General features: G+C 67.8%; 3 protein-coding genes across 5 annotated transcripts; 1 reads left to right on the top strand and 2 right to left on the bottom strand.

Moving 5' to 3' along the window:
- Positions 1-2,393: 2,393 nt before the first annotated feature.
- On the top strand, positions 2,394-4,331 carry CD164L2 (CD164 molecule like 2). The gene is made up of 6 exons (XM_065744620.1): positions 2,394-2,499; positions 3,115-3,207; positions 3,349-3,426; positions 3,519-3,587; positions 3,975-4,134; positions 4,250-4,331. Exons 1-6 carry the CDS (start codon positions 2,415-2,417, stop codon positions 4,263-4,265), a joined length of 501 nt encoding a protein of 166 aa, XP_065600692.1. The 5' UTR covers positions 2,394-2,414; the 3' UTR covers positions 4,266-4,331.
- A 970-nt stretch (positions 4,332-5,301) lies between these two features.
- On the bottom strand, positions 5,302-11,375 carry SYTL1 (synaptotagmin like 1). Of its 2 annotated transcripts, none has more exons than XM_065744439.1 (14): positions 11,229-11,375; positions 9,793-9,944; positions 9,268-9,410; positions 8,655-8,748; positions 8,503-8,591; positions 8,291-8,367; positions 7,853-7,912; positions 7,606-7,757; positions 7,411-7,513; positions 7,143-7,304; positions 6,634-6,712; positions 6,445-6,544; positions 6,139-6,323; positions 5,302-5,527 (listed from the first exon to the last, which is right to left on the bottom strand). In XM_065744439.1, the coding sequence occupies exons 2-14, from the start codon at positions 9,918-9,920 to the stop codon at positions 5,382-5,384; spliced, it is 1,518 nt and encodes a 505-aa protein (XP_065600511.1). In that variant the 5' UTR covers positions 9,921-9,944; positions 11,229-11,375; the 3' UTR covers positions 5,302-5,381. The 2 variants fall into 2 exon arrangements, with proteins under 2 accessions (XP_065600511.1, XP_065600509.1); XM_065744437.1 differs by having other exon boundaries at positions 6,139-6,344; positions 11,229-11,374.
- A 1,496-nt stretch (positions 11,376-12,871) lies between these two features.
- Positions 12,872-17,115, bottom strand: TMEM222 (transmembrane protein 222). Of its 2 annotated transcripts, none has more exons than XM_065744455.1 (6): positions 16,995-17,115; positions 15,420-15,504; positions 15,033-15,064; positions 14,616-14,712; positions 14,415-14,545; positions 12,872-13,609 (listed from the first exon to the last, which is right to left on the bottom strand). In XM_065744455.1, the coding sequence occupies exons 1-6, from the start codon at positions 17,105-17,107 to the stop codon at positions 13,522-13,524; spliced, it is 546 nt and encodes a 181-aa protein (XP_065600527.1). In that variant the 5' UTR covers positions 17,108-17,115; the 3' UTR covers positions 12,872-13,521. The 2 variants fall into 2 exon arrangements, with proteins under 2 accessions (XP_065600527.1, XP_065600528.1); XM_065744456.1 differs by lacking the exon at positions 12,872-13,609 and adding an exon at positions 13,938-14,348 and having other exon boundaries at positions 14,424-14,545.
- Positions 17,116-17,246: the final 131 nt, after the last annotated feature.

Below are 17,246 nucleotides of genomic sequence, written 5' to 3'. Positions count from 1 at the left end.
GGACCCCACGGCCCCGTGCCCTCAGAGCAGTGGGGGGGGGGGGAGGTGGGGGATGGGCTGCCCGCGGCTCGCTGCACAGCCCTGCCGTGCCGGGACCGAGCGCTGGGCGCCAGATGTGCGCACAGCTGGAGCGATGTGTGCCCGCGCTCACAGCGGTGCCCGCAGCCCCCTCCCCCCCACCGCCAGCAGCACGGGGGGGGGGGGGGGGGGGGACTGGGGGGGGGTGCTGCTGGGGGCTCAGCGCCTTATCCCACAGGCGGGGGTTGGTATTTAGACCCCCCCGCACACGCACACCTCGCTGCAGGGCTCACGGTGGGCGTCATTTGTCTCAGTGCTGGGGGGGGGGGTGACGGCAGCCCCCAATGTGAGCGTGGGGGGGGGAGGGGGGAACCACCTGGGGTACCCGCACCCCCCGAGCTTTGCTCCTTAAATGCGATGGGGTCAACGGGAGCCCCCACCCCCAGCGCTGCTCTCTGGGGGTCCCCTTCACCCCGTGAGGAGGAAGGATCCCTCCTCTTCCTCCCCCTCCCCCAGATGCCACAGCCCCACGTGCCTGCGGGTGCTCCGACGCCTGGAAGCGACCCACGGCCCCCAGGAGGTGCGGGGGGGGGGGAGAGGGGTGGAAGGAGGGGGGGGGAGCTGTGGGGCACGGAGCCCTGCACCCAGAGGGGACAAGCTGCCCTAATTAGCGCTGTGATCATTAACCCTTTCTTCCCCGCGCTGCTCTGTGTGTGTGGCATTGTGTGCAAGCGATGCAATCGAGCCGAGCACCCACCCCCTGCCCCCCCCGTGTCACCCTGCCCCCCCCAGCACCACACAGCCGCAGCTCCTATCACAAATCGCTTTTATTCCCCCACCCCACCCCCAAAATGGCTGAAACAACACCAGACCCCCCCAGAACCCACCCCCCCCCACAAGGAAGTGGGAATCCACCCCCAGTGCAAAGGAACGCTTTGGTGGGAGCGTGGGGCAGCCCCGGTGCTCTGGGTGGGGGGGTTCACGGGGACAGCCCCCCCTTCCCAAAGGCATCAGAGGGCGGTGCTGCCCCTCCGAATTGCCCCAGAAAATAAATAGTGGACCCCAAAAATAAAGAGATGGGGGGGAGGGGGAAGGGAAGACCAAAACGCACCCCCAGCAAAATGAATGGGTGAGGTGTGCAGGAGGGGCGGGGGGGGCACCAGATGTCACCAGGTGACAAGAACCAGCACAGGGTGACAGTCAGACGCGGCCGGGTGACACAGCTGTTGATGGGTGACAACCACGTGTCACTGGGTGACAGTAACACACCGCGGGGTGACAACCTGACGTCACGGGGTACAAGCAGACGTCACCCGGTGACGACACATCCCCGGGTAGCAACCAGGCACCCACAGGTGACCTTCCCCAGTGCCCCCCCCATCCCAGTGCCCCCCCCATCCCAGTGCCAACCCCATCCCAGTTCGTCCCAGTGCATCCCAGTGCGTCCCAGTGCCCCCCCGTGCCGGGCACCCACCCGCTCGGTGCTGTGCGCAGGCGCTGCTGCCGTTGTGGGGGGGGATTTGCGTTGGGGGGGGGGAGAAGAGAGGTGTGAATCACCGCCCCCCCCCCGTGACGTCACGCACGGCGGAGCCAATCAGCGCTCCCCGTGGCAGCGCATCGTAATCGCAGCGACGCGGGAGCGCTCCATTCATAAAAACGCCCCCCCCCCCCCCGCGCGGCCCACGCCCGCACCCCCACCCCACCCCACCCCACCCCACGATCGGGGTTCCCCTCTCCACGTCGTTGCCAAAGTCATTGGGGTGCAGCGCTTCGGGGCGGGGGGAGCCTGAATAATGAATCCTTAATCGTGAGCCCATAATAATTAATCACCGGGAGGGAGAGCCGGAAAGGGCCGGCGTGGGGCAGCGGGAGGGGGCCTTCCTCGGGGGGGGGGGGGAGGGGGAAGAGGAGGAGGTGCGTGGCCCCCCCCTCGGGACCACCCCAGGAAGGGGACGGGGGGGGTCCGGCGCTGTTCGCAGTGCTGAAGGTTCCCCCGACGGCCCCGAGGGGAGGGGGCTCTTCCCAGTCCCGAACTGGAACCCAGCGCAGCCCCGCTCTCCCGATGGCTCCGGATACGTCCCGGGATCCCGGGGGGGGCTCGTGGGGGGGTGCTTGGCCGGGGCTGGGGGAGGTGGGGGGGGGAGGGGGGGCGGAGTGCGGGGACAGCGCGCGGAGCGCAGGTCACGAATTGCAGTGCCCCCGCACCCCGTGCGCTGCCGGACCCATCCGCCGCTTTCCCACGGCCCCCCCCCCGCAGAGGTAAGGGGGGGTCGAGGGGGGGGCGGGGCAGAACGAGGTGGGGCCTCCCCCTCCCTCCCCACCCCCGGGGCCGCCTCCGTCCCCGCTCCGTTCGGCCCTCCCGGGATCTCCGCCGCGGGACCGAACCGAGCCGGGCCATGCCCCCCCCGCGCTCCGGAGCGCTGCGCTGCGCGGTGCTGTGCGCGGTGCTGTGCGCTCAGGGAACCGCCGCCACCCGCGCAGGTACGGAGCGGCCCCACGGGGGGGGGGGGAGGGGGGGGGATGGGGCGGAAAGCAAACTTTGAGGGCTCGCTTTCCGCCCCCCCGCAGCCCCTATTCGTGCCCAGAGAGCGGTGCCCACCGCTTCCCCGCTTCGGGGTCGCGACCCACAGGTCCGGGGGGGGGGGGGGGGGTGGAGGGGGAACTCAATGGGGTCCGCGAGCTGAGAACCCATAAAAGGAGCGGGGCAGCTCTCCCGGCCCCCCCCAACCCCCCCGCCACCCCCCCCAGCATCAATAATGCACAGCCATCCTCTCACTGCTCCGCACTGGCGGTGCGTTACAAAGCTCCCGGCATGGGGGGGCGTCACCCCCTGCCCCCCCCAGACCACGCTGACCCCGTTGTTGCTGACCCCAAATGCGAACGGCTCTGGGTCCCCTCCTGGGGCGGTGCAAACCCCGCTACGAAGTGTGTGTGTTGGGGGGGGGGCACCCGGAGCGGGGCCCCATTGCCGACATCGCCTTCAATTAATGATGAGCACGTGGTGGGGGGGGGGGGGAGAGGGGGGGTTTGGCCGTTCCTTCCCGCTCGGGGTGGGGGGGGCACAGTCCCGGCCCCGCGTCTCATTTCACTTTGCAGAATGCGGAGAGCTGCGGTCCTGCGAGCTGTGCACGGCCGCTCCCCCCGCACCCAACGGCACCGCCTGCGTCTGGGGGGGCTGCGGGGCGCCGGGTGAGCACCTCACCCCCCCCCCACCCCCCGGCCCGGCGGGGCCCGGGGGGGCACAGTGAGCAGCATAGATGTGCACTCAGCACCCCCCCCCCCCCCCAACCCCGGGACCCCCGTGGGAACCCCCGCCCCCTTTCCCCGCAGAGACGTGGAGCTGTGTGCGCAGTGGGGGGGCCACGTGGGACATCTGCGTGCTCTACAACAGCAGCGCCCTATGCCCAGGTAACCCCACAGCTGTGGGGCCGGGGTCACGCGTGGCAGTGCCCCCTGTGGCCCTCCCCCCCCACCCCGTCCTCTTCTCTCATCATCTCCAGCGGCGCTGAAATCCCCCACCAAAGAACCCCCACCGCCCCCTAGCAAGGAGCCAGCAACGCGACCCCCACGTGAGTGGGGCAGGGATGGGGCGGGGTGGGGTGGGATGGATGGGTGGGGTAGGATAACTCGAAATGGGAGGGGTTGTGGTGCCATGGGACGGTGTGGGACGGGACCACCCACTTCCCCCCCCACTTTGTGTCCCCTGGGGGGGCAGCTCCGTCTCGGGGTCACATCAGCGGGCTCTGCCCCACGGCCGCGGTGCCAGCCGTGCCCTGGGGTCACAGCCCCTCACGGTGCTGTGGGATGGGGATGGGGGGCACGGGGGGGGGGAAGCGCGCAACGGGAACCGCGGAGCACCGTAACCCGAACCGCGGCTCTCAATTATTGATGCACCCGCGGCGCGAGGGGTGGGGGGGGGGGTGGAAAATGATCCGTGGGGCCGTCGGTCCCCGCAGCCCCGCACGGCCCCACAGGGAGCGGCCCCACGGACGCCCCGCTGCCGGGTTTCCACGCGGCGAGCTTCGTGGGCGGAGCGGTGCTGGTGCTCGGCACTCAGGCCGCGCTCTTCTTCATCCTCCGCTTCATCAGATCCAAGGACAGCGCGTACCGGACGCTGTGAGCAGCCGTGGGGCGGGGGGGTCACGGGTGGGGTCACGGGGGGGGGTGGGTGCCGCGTCGTGCTCCTAACGCGTGGGGGTGGGGGCCCGCGCCCCTCTCTCTTTTCTTGCAGAGAGGACAACCAGTAGGAGCTGGGTGCTGCCACGGGATGGAGAGGGGGCCGGACCCCCCCCCCCCCCCATCGTCCCCACGACCCCTCCCTGGGGTGGGGGCTGCGGCCCCATTAGGGAGCACCCGGCAGCGTGCGTCCCCACCACTGCACCCCAGCACGCCCCGCCCCCCCCCCTCTATTCTGGCTCCAGCATCCTGCTGCCATCTCATCCTGTAGGGTCCCCCACCCCCGACTCTTGAGCCCCCCCAGTGTCCCCCCCCCACCCCCAGGAGCAGAGCCGGGACCCCACTGTGTGCTTTTGTTGTGCCTCTGTGTTCCTGGGTGGGGGGGGGAGGCTGGGGGGGCACACGATGGATACAGCAGTCCGTGCGTGTGCCCCCCCTTCCACCGCCCCCCCCCCCGCCTTCCGTGTGCTGTTTTGGGGTGGGGGCTGCGTGCCGTGTGAGGTGAGGTCTGTCCCCATTAAACTCTGCGAGGTGTCCGTGTGTCGGACCCATAGTGTCCTACGGGTTTGGGGTCGTAGGGGGGGGGAGGGCGGGGCTATTCCTACACAGCCCCTGGCGGTGTGGGACCCCCCCTCCCACGGGTGGGGGCAGTGGGTGGGTGCTGTCCCCTCCTCCCCCTCCCGGGGCGCTGCTGTAGGTCGGGGTGATTTCCCAGGAAGCGGCAGTGGGGGTTATGGGAGCACTATGGGAACGCGATGGGGGCCCCATTGGGTCCTATGAGGTACTTTCCCATCCAGTCGGACCCTACACGGCTCTGTCCGGTCCTATAGGGTCCTGTCCCATCCCATAGGGTCTTGTAGGGCTCCGCCCCACCGGCGCAGGTTTTGGGGCCCCCCCACCTGGGAGCCCCGTGCCACGTGGACCTCCCCCCCCAAAAAAAAAACCCCACTGAGCCCTACAGACGCAGTGGGGCGACCTCACCCCCCCACGCCTCCACCCTACACCTCCTCCAGGGCACCGCCCCCCCCCGCCCCATATCCGCCCCCCATCGTGGGCGGCACCGCCCCGACGTGAGCGCGGAGCGATCGACAGCGCCGAAACGAAGCGTCCGTGGGGCACCGCTTCATTGCACCGAAGGGGTCGGGGTCGGGGGGCGGGGGGGCACATCCCGACCCCCCCGGCCCCACTCACGGCGCGGTGCGGGGCACCAGGTCGGTGCGGAGCGGCAGCACCGCCTCCACCCAACGCCCGCGGCCCCGCAGCAGCCGACCCCACACCGCCCGCTCCTCCGCCGTGGAGTCCATCCACGCCACGGGCAGCCCGTAGCTGTGTCCTGCGGGGGGGGGGGGGAGGAGTCGGGAAGGACCACTCCCCCCAACCTGGTGTCCAACGAATGGACCCCATAGAACACCCCAGGACCCCCACGGCCACACACAGAGCCCCGTATCTCCCCCCAGGTTCCCCATAGCCCCCCTAACTCCCCATACACCCCCTCAGGACCCCCATAGAAACACACAGAGTCCCGTATCTCCCCCTATCTCCCCATAACCCCCTCTAACTCCCAACACCCCCCCCTCAGGACCCCACAGAACCCCCTAGGACCCCCACAGCCACACGCAGAGCCCCATATCTCCCCCCAGGCTCCCCATATCCCCCTCTAAATCCCCACACATTCCCCCCAGGACCCCAGAGAACCCCCCCCAGGACCCCCACGGCCACACACAGAGCCCCGTATCTCCCCCTATCTCCCTATAGCCCCCTCTAACTCCCCCCAAAGCCCCCTCAGGACCCCACAGAACCCCCTAGGACCCCCACAGCCACACGCAGAGCCCCATATCACCCCATAACCCCCTCCAACTCCCCACACACACCCCCCTCAGCCCCCCACAGAACCCCTCCCTTGGGACCCTAACGGACCCACACATCCCCCCCGCCCCCCCTCACCCGTGCCCAGGCTGAGCCGCAGCCCCCCCAGCCTCCGCTTGGCGAAGGGGTCGCGGTGCCATAGGGTGCACTCAGCGCAGGCCTGGGCCAGGTCGCGGTGCTGGAAGCCGTCGTACACCATGGTGTGGTTGAAGATGGGGCTGAGGCTGCGCTTCACCACCCGCGTCCTCTGCCGGCCCTCCTTGCTGTCATCGGGCAGCACGGAGCTGTGTTTGGGGATTTTGGGGGGGATGGGGGAGGTGAGCGTTCACCCCATAACCACTCCCCCCCCCCCCCCCCCCACCCCACGCTGCGTTCCCCGCTTACCACTGCACGAAGGCGTCCACTGTGCTGCCGTGCAACGGCACCAAGCCCTGCGCTGCCTTCACCCAGATGTGCAGCTCACCCGTGGGAGGATGCCCCGAATCTATGGGGTGGGGTGGGGGGTCCCGCTCAGGGCCTTGAGGGGGGGTGGGGGAGGGGAAGCGCTGCCCCGACCCTGAAGCCCCCGCTCACCTTCGGAGCCGGCGGGGATGAATCTGAGTGCCAGGCTGAGGTGTCCACGGCTGGGGAGGATGTCTGGGGGGATGGGGGGCTGCGGTGGGGAGGGAGAGGGGTTATGGGGGTGGGGAGGGTCAAGAAGGGAGCAGTGCTATGGGGCGGCTATGGGGTGGGGAGAGAGGAGAGTTATATGGGGCTATGGGGTGGGAGGGTGAAGGATGGAGCGGGGTTATGGGAAGCTATTGGGGTGGGGTGGGAGCAGAGGTCTGGGGAGCTATGGGGCGGGGAGGGGGAAGGGTTCTATGGAGTTATGGGGTGGGGAGGGTCAGGGAGGGAGTGGGGTTATGGGGGGTGAGGGGTAGGGAGTGGGGGATGGGGGTCTCTGGGGTGGGGAGGAGGCAGTTACAGAGTGGGGAGGGTCAAGAAGGAAGTGGGGTATGGGGGCTACGGGGCAGGGAAGGATCGGTTATGGGGCGAGGAGGGCGAGGGGAGGGAGCGGGGCTGCGGGGCGCCGTGGGGCTCACCCGGGGCTGTAGGTCGAACCACTCGGGCCGCGTGTTGTCCCAATCCCACGTCCCCAACGGAACCTCCACTTCCCCCACGAAAACGTTCCGCCCCACAGCGTCGCGGTGCCACACGGACACGTTCAGCGTCCGCCCGCGGAGCTCCGGCGGCCGCAGTTTGTACTGCGGGGATGGAGGGGGGGGGGGGGGGCAGAGAGTAACCCGGGGGAGGGGGGGAGGTTGGAGGGAGGGGGGGGGATGGGCAGGGGGCTGCGGACCCCGCGCGCACCTTGAGGGTCTCATTGAACACGGGGTCCCGGCTCCGCCTGCGCACCGACGTTTTGCGCTTGCTGCGGCGGGACGCGTCGGGCAGCAGGTAGGTCTTGATGTACCTGCACCCAGCACGGGGGGGAGGGGTGGGCTGGGGAAGGGGGTCCCGGTGCTTCCGACTCCCCCCTGACCCCCAGCCCGGTCCCGCACTCACGGGTCCGATCTCTGCCGTTTACTTTCGGCCAATTCCCGGCACCGCACCACGTGCACGCGCAGCTCCTGCGCGCCCGCTTCGTAACGCAGCGCCAACTGCACGCGGCCGCGCGCCTGCCCCGCCGCGCCCCGCACGCTCCGCACGCTGCCGCTCTGCGATGGGGGGAGGGGTCAGGGTCAGGGCGGGGGGGTGGAGCGCTGTGCATCCCCCGCCCCCCCCCCATGACCCCACCGACCCCCACGCGCACCGTGGAGGAGCTGAGCGTGGACGCCGAGGAGCTGCTGCCGTCCGTGGGACTCTGTGCGCGCTGCGGAGGGAAAGGGGGCGGTGCTGAGGGGGTCGGGGGGTCGAGGGTGGGGTGAGGGGGGGTGTTGGGGTGGGGGGGGCACGCACGCACAGCCCCCGGTGTCCTCTGTCCCCTCTGCGGGGATCTGTGGCACGCAGCTGCCAGAATGCGGCCTGGGAACGCTGCCCCACACCGCCCCACACAGAGATATAACAGCCCTATACAGACCCCACAACCCCACTCAGACCCACTCAGCCCCATACAGACCCCACATCCCCACACCACCCTACTCCGCCCCTCCCCCCAGCCCCCCGCACCTGCCCTACACCAGGACATCTCCACCCCCCGCACACCCCTCTCCAGCCCCTCCCCTCCCCCCCCCCCCCCCCCCCGCCCTACACCAGGGCTGCTGCGCTCAGGGTCGGACTCCTCCTCATCTTCCTCCACGCTGGAGGTGTTCCCATCCACTCCGTCACCTGCGGGGACACGGCGCGGGTGGGGGTCCCAGCGCACAGCAACGAACGGACGCGTGAAGGGGATGCTGGGGGGGTCCCCTTTCTCCCCGCACCCCCATCGCGTTTCCCCCCCCAGCACCCCTCCCCCCCCCTCACCTGGCGGTCCGGGGCCGTCCCGTTCCCCCTCTGGGATATCAGCGCCCACCCGGGGGTCCGCGGCCGCCGGGACCCCGTCCCCACTGTGGCTGCGGGGAGAAGCGCTCAGCACCGGAGCGGCACTGCGGGCCGCCCCCCCGCCCCCACCACACCTCTCCTCCCGGGCGCCCTCCTCCTCCTCCTCCTCCTCCTCCTCCTCCTCCAGCCGCTCGTCCCGGCTGAGCCCACACTCCAGTTCCGCCGCTCCTGGGGACAGCGGGGACTTCAGCGGGACAGCACCGTACCCCCCCGTGACATCCATCCATCCCCCTATCCATCCATCCTTCCTTCCCTCCCTCCCTCTCTTCATCTTCCATCCCTCCCTCCTTCCCTACCTCCTTTTCTCCCTCCCTCCTTTTCTCCCTCCCTCCTCCATCTTTCCATCCCTCCATCACCCCTTCCCCCCCTCCATCCCCCCTTCCCCCCTCCCTCCCTCCCTCCCTCCCTCCCTCCCTCCCTCCCCCCTCCCTCCCTCCCTCCCTCCCTCCTTCTCTCCATCTTTCCTTCCTCCCTCCCTCCCTCCCTCCCTCCCTCCCTCCCTCCCTCCCTCCCTCCCTCCCTCCCCTCCCTCCCTCCCTCCATCTTTCCATCTCTCCCTCCTTTTCTCCCTCCATCCCCCCTTCCCCCCTCCCTCCCTCCCTCTCTCCATCCCTCCATCCCTCCCTCATTCCCTCCCTCCCTCCCTCCTTCTCTCCATCCCTCCATCCCTCCCCCCTCCCCCCGTACCCCCCCGCCTCCTGCAGCGGATGGAGGCGCGGACGATATCCGTTCCCGTTACGTCGCGGTGCCGCAGAGCGCGGACATCACAGAACCATTCCCCCGTGAGGATCCGCAGCCGCGCGGGGTCCGACTCCGCCCGGCGCAGTTCTCTGCCGGGACACAGCGCCAGCCGGGGGTGGGGGAGGGGCAGGGGCGGGGGGGGGGCGTGGGTCAGGTTGGGGACACGTGGGCTAAGTTTGGGACACGCAGGGCTGAGGGGCACGGAGCCGGTGGGGGACGCGGGTGAAGACGGGACACAGAGCAGGTTGGGACCGGGGCCGTGTCGGGACAGAGATCGGCGTGGGGACACGTGGAGCAAGTGCGGGACGTGGGTCCGGACGGGAATGTGGAGTAGGATGGGGATGGAGAGCAGCTTGGGGGGGGGGGGGGGGGGGGGGTCAGAGATGAGGATGAGGGAACACGGCAGTGCGTGGGACCCATCCCACGCCCTCCCAGCGCCGTGCCCACGGGTGTCCCGTGGGGGGGTCCCACCTGACGCGCCCCTCCTCGCTCCGGCGCAGCACTGCATCGCGGTGCAGCACCGCAGCGATGGCGCAGCGCTCCTCCTCGCTCAGGAAGCTGAGGTCCAGCAGCGCCTCGGGGCCCCGCTCCGGCTCCATGGGTGCTGCGGGCTCGGGGGGGGGCTGGGGCAGTGGGGGAGGGGGGGGGCTGCGGTGGGGTGGGAGGCACGCGGCATCCCCCCCCCCTCCACGCCCGTGCCCCTCCCTCCCCGGCCCCGCTGTTTGCTGAAGGCGCTCGCTGCTGCCCCTCCCGCTGCGGGATGGGGCGCAGAAAAGGGGGCAGATACCACCCCCCCCCCCCCCCCCAACCCCCACCCCCAACCTTGGCCCCAGGGCTGCGGGCTGAGGACGCGCTCAGCTCATCACATGTCACACAGCGTTGCTCAAAGCTGCAGCAGTTGTGGGGCACGACCCCCCCCTCCACCAAAAAAAAAACCCCACCAGGACGTCAGCTCCGCACGGCCGTGTGCCCCCCCCGCCCCCCGCCCCCGAGCGCTCGGATGGGGCTGTGGGTGCCGTCCCAACCCCGAGGGGGTCCCCTCCCAACCCCCCACTGGGTTGTGCACCGTGGGGACAGCAGTGCCCCCGCACCACCGGCACCACGTGGGGACCACCGTGGCACTGTGGGGGCAGTGATGGGACGGGGACCGCAGTGGCACACTATGGGCACCACGCTGGCACCCCACGGGGACTGCACTGAGGACCCCCCCTAAGCTTTCTCCCCCCCCCCCAACTCCCCTTAGATCCCCCACCCCCATTGCCCCAGCTTCAGACCCACCTTTGTGCCATGGCTGCCCCATATGGTGCTCAGGGGTCCGGCAATGGGACGGGCCCCCATCCCCTCCCCCCCCCGCCCGCTCCGTATCCTGTTTACACTCATGCCCGGCCCACGGGGGTGTCCCGTTCCCCCCCCCCCCCACCCCGGAACACAGCAGCACTTGAAATGTCACCGTGTCACTGTGGGACGGCCCACGCGCACCTGCGGTGCCCCCCCATCCTTCGGGTGGCACTCAGCGGGGAAGGGGGGCTGAGGTTTGGGGTGGGGGGGTGTCCGGGAGCGGACAGGCTGCAACCCCCCCCCCCCCCCCCCCCCCCCCCCCCCCCCACCCCGACGCGTGCGACCAGTTCAACCAGTCGCAGCTCCCAGCGAGCCGCAGCACGGGGGTGCACAGCCCTCGGGGGGGCGATGGGTGGTGTCCCCCCACCCAAAACACCCGTGGGTGCCCCCCCGAGATGGGTAGCCCCCCCACCTTCCTCCTTCCCCGCTCTCCCCCCGCACCCCGCGGCCGCGGGGTCGCACTCGAAGTCGCGCACGGAGCAAAGCGCGGCCCCCCCCCATCCCAAAACCCACAGGGCAGGGGGAGCCCCCCTCCACGTGCCCCCACTTGGCTGTGGGTCGGTCCTTACCTCGGCCGGGGCCGCGGGGGGGCCATGGGCCGCACGGTGCCGCCGCTGCTGCCGCCCTAAGGCTGAGTCAACGCAGGAACCAAAGCTGGGAACGGAGCCAGAGCCGCGCGGCGGACGGGACTGGGCTGTACTGGGCTGAACTGGGCTGAACTGGGAGGGGAATTCAACGGGAGCGGTCGTAGCTGGTGCGGTTTTGGGGGGGGGGGGGGGCGGAGAGAGGAGGGCACCGCTGTCGTAGTATGGGGGGGACCTCCACGGAGCCCCCACGTCGGGGTGGACTGGGAGGAGTGGGGCGGGGCGCTGGTGTGCGGTGGGGGGAGCGTGGGGTGCTCTGCAGCGCGATGAGAGCTCAGGTGTGGGGCGGCGTGGGGCCTGGGGGGGTCTGAGTGGGATTCTGGGCACTCTGTGCAGAATTCTGGGCTGTGGGTATGGGATTTGGGGCCGTGGGTACGGGATTTGGGGCTGTGGGTATGGGATCTGGGGCCGTGGGTGCAGGACCGGGTGCCGGAGCTGCCCCGTGGGCACCCCGAACCGGTTCTGCCTCATTTCTGCCCCCGGTGTAGGGAGCGCGTGGGCAGCGCCGGAGCCCTTTGGGGGCAGATCCCAACCCCACACCCACCGCACTCCCCACGTTTGGGTCCCAGCGCTCCCAGGGAAGCCGAGGCAGAGCAGCTTTGGCTCCCGTGGGACAACGGAGGCACTCGGAGACGTCCACGGAAGTTTATTGATCCCCCCCCGGACCCACGGGGGGATGAATTCGGAACACAGATCCGGTACAAAAGCATCGGGAACGGCGCTGGGGGGCGGCAGGAGCTGCGCCGGCCGCTCAGCTTTGGCAACGCTCGTGGAGCTCAGCCCTAAAACGCGGGGAGAGCCCTGCGGGGCTCTGAGTTATTGCTGCCGCGTGGGACGGGGCGGATCCGGCCCCGCAGCCCCGGGACCGTGGCACGTCCTCATGGGGGGGGGGGGCTGCTTCCTTTGGGTCGGCCCCACAGCCCCCACTGCCCTCCAATGGGGCACGAAGTGACACCCAGGGGACACCCCCACCTCGGGCTGTGGAGGTGAGGGGTGGGCACTGAGGTCTGTGCAGATGGGCTGAGGGGACGTGGAAATGGGACCACGGGAGGGGGGAATACAGAGATAGACACCTAAAGGGGAGCCCCTGTGCAGATGGGGAGCACAGGGCTGGGAGGAGGGGGGCACAGAGGGGGGGCCTGGGGAGCCAGCAGTGCCTGGAGTGGGATTTCATGTCCGAGAAAGCACAGTGGGGATGGGGTGCGGTTGAGGAGAGCTCTCCCGGCGGCCATGAGCACTCCTCGAGGAGGAAACGTGGGGGGGCAGAGCTGGGCACGTGGGGAAAAGCTCAACCCCCCCCCCCCCACCACCGTGGCACAGCACCTGCAGGGACACTCCTGCAGAAAAGCCACAGCCAGCAGCACCTCGGCCCCAAACACATCCTCCTATTGCCCAGCACCCCCAGCACCCCCCTGCCCACCCCCAGCAGCCCCACACGAAGCCCCCCGGCCCAGCAGCACCCACCCACTGCCACCCATGCAGGCAGGAGCTGTGCAGGAGCTGTGACTCCAGGGGCTCAGAGGGAAGACGAGAAGCTGGTGAGGAGCACAAGGACAGCTTCAGGCAGAAGCAGGGGAGCTGTGTTTTCCCTGGCACGAGCTAAAAGGGTTTGGCAGCAGGCTCCCAGCCCTGCTGGGATGTGGATGGGCCGTATCCACACCCATCCATCGACTTTCCTGCTTTTCTGGGCTCGCCAGCAGGACCAGGTGGGTCTGCCCCTTCCTCTGTGCACCTCCAGAGGGTGCTGAGCCCTCTCTGTCTGTGGGGAGGGGCACTGTGCCCCCCCAGGAGGAGCCCCACACCACCACAGAACGTGCAGCAGGGACACAGCTCCTCCTCGGGGGCTGCAAACTGAAGGAGCATCCCACGAAGTGTGGCACGAGGAGGAGGAGGAGGGGATGGGGAGGGGGAAGCTCAGGTGTAGCCGCCCTCGCTCCTGAGCCTGCAGGAGGGGTTGCACTGAAAGCAAAGGTGCCCACAGCTCTCCTTTCCTGGCTGCGTTTCTACCTGCTGCGTGGCAGGAGTGCAGCTGGGGAGAAATCAGGTTCCAGGAGCCCGGCACGGGGACGCCCCAGGGAGTGGAGACAGAGGGTAAGAAGGAAGCTCCAGGAAACGGGGCAGCAGTGGCAGTGCAGTTGCAACCTTCCCAGAAGAGCCTCCTGTGCCTCGAGCACTCACAGTTCTTCCCCTCGTGTGCCCGTGGGACTCACAGCTCTTATCACCGCAGATGAAGCGTCAGAACCACCGTCAGGATCACCCCCAGGAGGAGCACAAAGGGAAGCCAGGTCTTCACGAACCCCCCTATGCTGCAAGGCAGGAGGAAAAGGGGAGAAAGAGGATTTAAAGCTGACTCGGCAAACAGGAGGGGCTCCAAGAAGCAGAGAAATCAGAGGACACAGATCCATCACTGCCACTGACGCAGATCACATCCTGCTGTTCGATTTGGGGTATCACATCGGGTCCAGAAAGAGCTGTGTCACCAACAGTGGGGCTGAGCTTCCACAGTCCCCAGCACGTGTCACATCCACACCAGCACACAGGGCAGTGCCATGGAGTTCAGGCTGACCCCGCTGTCTGTGTCCCTGAAACAGCCCAGGCCCAGGAGGGAGCCGTGCCAGCACATTACAGCTCTCACAGTCTCCTCTCCGGACCCGAGGAGTTGAAATGGAGATGAAGCGTCTGTCCTTTATAATGAGGAAAGCTCAGGATTTCCCTCTCTGCTCGAGTTGGAAATCAGACTGGTTTTAGTGCAAACAAGATTCAAGATAGGGAAGAGAAACCAGTGACCCCTGGAGACGAGCCATGCCGTGACCTTCTGTTCTGACCTAACCCAGCCAAGAGACAACACAAGGACATATCTGCTCGAGCTCGCATTCCCCACATTCCTGGCACCCTGAATTAGCTGCTAGAGGCAGAAGTTCAGGAGCACACACTCCTGGCTCTTCTCCTTAGAGCAAGCAGTGGGCAGCGATGGCTCCAGTACCTCTCAGCCACGCACTGGGGGCAGAGATGTTCCTCTCCTTCCCACGGGAACAGGAGGAAGCTCTGGAGGGTGGGAGGATGAGAGAGGAGGGGCTCTGCTGCCTGGAGCCCTGACTGCTCTCAGCTCACCTGACGTACTTCCCATAGAGGAGTGAGAAGAAGCAGAGTTTGACCATGTTCCAGGAGCTGCTGTTGTCGTATCTCATCAAGTTCAAGGCCAGGGCCACGTGAGAATGGCAGTTATCACAGCAGAGGTTGTGCTGGAAGAGAAAAGGGAGGGCTGTTAGAAACCCTGCGCAGCTCGCGGCCCACGGCAGCGCGGAGCCGTACCATGCGGTGCTTGTACTCCTCCGACGCGTCGTGCACGGCCGTGTCCCACGCGTTGGGGCTGCTGGAGGACACCTTGCTGGGATCCAGCTTCCAGTACCTGCACAGATGACAACACATCCCCCTTTGCTGCTGCTCCTCTGCAACAAAAAGCCAACGCGGAGGTGCGAGCGCTCCAGCAGCACAGCGAGGCGCCGCTCACCGGGAACGCCTCTGGTGAACCAAACCCCGAAGCATTTCAGCTTCTGTTCTTTGTTTTGCAGGTGCTGCATGCAGGTGGAGCTATTAATGCCACCGCAGTGCTGTAAGGCCTCTGAGAGGATGCAGCTAAAGGTGGTTTCTTGTGTGATGGGGGCACAGAAAGCAGCGTTACAGCGTGCCCGTGGACTGAAGGATCGAGTACACAGCAGGAGCACTTACTTCACTGGCTTCCCGAATGCCATGTTGTCTTCCTGCAATGAAAGGGAAAAGGGTCTCATGAGGACAATGCCATGCAGCATTTGTGGCTGGACCCCCCAGCACTGAGTGCTGTCACGAGGCCCCAGTGACCTCAGCGCACCGACAGATAACTGCAAAGGGATTTAGGCCCCAAAGTCCCAGCTGAGAGCTCCCTCCTGCCCACAAACCAAGCCAGCCCCTGTTTATCCATCTACCACTGGGCAATGGTCCACAAGTGGTCCTTAGAGACGTCCAGCACCGCTGCCCTGCAGGACCCTGAGCTGCAGAGCACAGGGGGTGGCTCAAAACTCACCGATGCAGTCCAAGCACGGATTTTGGCTTAAGTGCCGAGACCCATCCTGTACTCACCGAGACGAAATACGGCCCTGCAAAGTCCCGAATGACTCCCGTGGACGTGCAGATACCCATGTGGCCAATGATGGGGAACAGCCATCTGCAGAGGTAACGGGTGAGGCATCAGGCTGAGATGTCTGCCCCCAAATGGCAGTGAAAGCACTGCCAGGAGTGGGCACGGTACAGCTGGGTGAGCCACAGCAGGCAGGGATGGAGGAGAGGTACAGAGGAGCAGCACACGGGGAACACCCGGAGCTGTGCTGCCCTGAGGAGCACTCCCAGGGCTGGTCAGGCTCAGTGGTTCACCAGCTGTGGGTGCTCCTACAGCTGGCACTGCCTGAACAGATGCTCCCACATAAAAGGGTTGGATTCAGAAGGAGCAGACCCCAGATAGAAGTGGCCCTTCTGCTTTGACAAACAAGGGATACGAAGGCTGTCCTGCCCCACCACGCTGCAGCTTTCCACTGCAAACCAGGCCTTGGCACTGTGGGTAGGAAATGAGGTTCCCGGCTTTCCCTCCCCTAAGCACTCTCCTCCTCCTCACCCCCAGTGTTTGCAGAGCAGCAGGACTCTGTCCCAACCCACCCACGGTCACAGTGGTGTCACAGTGCTCTCCCACACCCCGCAGCGTTCCTCACCTCTCCCATTCCTCACTCCTTTCCCCATGATGAGCACCTCAGACCACATCACAGCAAAGCTCAAAAGGAACGGATTCTCAAACCACAGCTCCTGAAGTGACCAAAACGTGGAGCCAAGCCACACATGCTGCTAAGCACAGCCGAGATCAACAGACCCCGTAACCCCACAGCGTGGAGGAGCTGCAAAGTCTGTCTCACTCGGCCCTCCCCTCTGCCCTTCCCTACCTGGCACAGCACAAAGCGGCCACGCAGCTGTCAGCCCGAAGGAGCCCTGCGTTGTCACAGCTCTGTCATCTTTCAAAGGCGCAGATGTTTGTTCCCTTTGCCTCCCATTCCCCTCCCAGTGCTGCCTAAGCTTCCCAGCTCCCGAACCCGAGGATGACGGGAAGCGTCAGAAGGGGAAAACTGGAGCAATTATGCAACCTGAAGGGAGATCCTGCCAAACAGCATCGCTGAGATCTCCGCTGCGGAACGAAAGCAACAGGGCTTTCCTGCCACCGCTGCCGGGGAAGGAGTGCAGGCACACACCGAGGCCTTAAAGCGGGCAGCACTGCTCCGAGCACCCGACCCGGGGCGCGGGGGCAGGAAGGTGGGAAGCCGTGGGCCGCCCTGCAGAGCTGGGAGCTGAAGCAGTGAGAGCACCACGAGGTGCGCGGTGCCATTCCCGACCCGGCGCGCCCCGCTCCACGCCTTCCTCCCGCCCCGCGGCCCGGCCCAGCCCGCACCGCCGCCCGCTTCTCACTGGGAGCCGAGGCGGGCCGGGAAGCGGCCCCTCCGCGGGGCCCGAAGCCTCACGGCGCGGCCTCGCCCTTCCCCGTGCCCGGAGCACAGCGGAGCACAGCGGAGCACAGCGGAGCGGCGCGACCGTCGCCCCCGGGCCCCGGCCACCACGGCTGTCCTGCCGCGGGGACGGGAGAGCGGCGGCCCCGGAGCGGCCCGGCCCCGCACTCACGTCAGCACGGGGATGGGCGTCCACACCACGCAGTACGGGAAGCGGCCGCGCTCCGCGTCCAGCCCGGCCCCGCCGCCATTGAACTGCTTCATCTTCGCCTCCGCTTCCGCCATCACACGGGCCCACCCCCCGCCGGTATGACGTCACTTCCTGGATACCGCGATCGCTTCCGGTTGCGGCTGGTAACCAGGAAGTGGAAGCGGCCATGAGGCCGCGCGGCGGGCGGGGCCCGATTCAGTCCGCGGGCACGGC

This window comes from Cyrtonyx montezumae, unplaced genomic scaffold (genome assembly GCF_038088225.1).
Source record: "Cyrtonyx montezumae isolate F1298 unplaced genomic scaffold, pur_monq_1.0 scaffold_31, whole genome shotgun sequence".
Classification (NCBI taxonomy): Eukaryota; Metazoa; Chordata; class Aves; order Galliformes; family Odontophoridae; genus Cyrtonyx; species Cyrtonyx montezumae.
The sequence above is the reverse complement of the archived record's forward strand: the minus strand, read 5'-3'. Positions and strand labels throughout refer to the sequence as shown.

What these genes read in the sequence shown, in the direction of transcription:
- CD164L2 (XM_065744620.1), top strand. Translation starts at nt 2,415, where the DNA reads ATGCCCCCCCCGCGCTCCGGAGCGCTGCGCTGCGCGGTGCTGTGCGCG. An exon ending in GGGGGGCTGCGGGGCGCCGG is followed by an intron (nt 3,208 to 3,348) that starts GTGAGCACCTCA and finishes CTTTCCCCGCAG; the next exon opens with AGACGTGGAGCTGTGTGCGC. An exon ending in CAGCAGCGCCCTATGCCCAG is followed by an intron (nt 3,427 to 3,518) that starts GTAACCCCACAG and finishes CATCATCTCCAG; the next exon opens with CGGCGCTGAAATCCCCCACC.
- TMEM222 (XM_065744455.1), bottom strand. Translation starts at nt 17,107, where the DNA reads ATGGCGGAAGCGGAGGCGAAGATGAAGCAGTTCAATGGCGGCGGGGCC. An exon ending in CAGGGCCGTATTTCGTCTCG is followed by an intron (nt 15,065 to 15,419) that starts GTGAGTACAGGA and finishes CTTTCATTGCAG; the next exon opens with GAAGACAACATGGCATTCGG. An exon ending in GCATTCGGGAAGCCAGTGAA is followed by an intron (nt 14,713 to 15,032) that starts GTAAGTGCTCCT and finishes TCATCTGTGCAG; the next exon opens with GTACTGGAAGCTGGATCCCA.
- SYTL1 (XM_065744437.1), bottom strand. Translation starts at nt 9,920, where the DNA reads ATGGAGCCGGAGCGGGGCCCCGAGGCGCTGCTGGACCTCAGCTTCCTG. An exon ending in GGACGGCCCCGGACCGCCAG is followed by an intron (nt 8,368 to 8,502) that starts GTGAGGGGGGGG and finishes GTGTCCCCGCAG; the next exon opens with GTGACGGAGTGGATGGGAAC. An exon ending in CATCCCCGCCGGCTCCGAAG is followed by an intron (nt 6,545 to 6,633) that starts GTGAGCGGGGGC and finishes CCCACCCCATAG; the next exon opens with ATTCGGGGCATCCTCCCACG.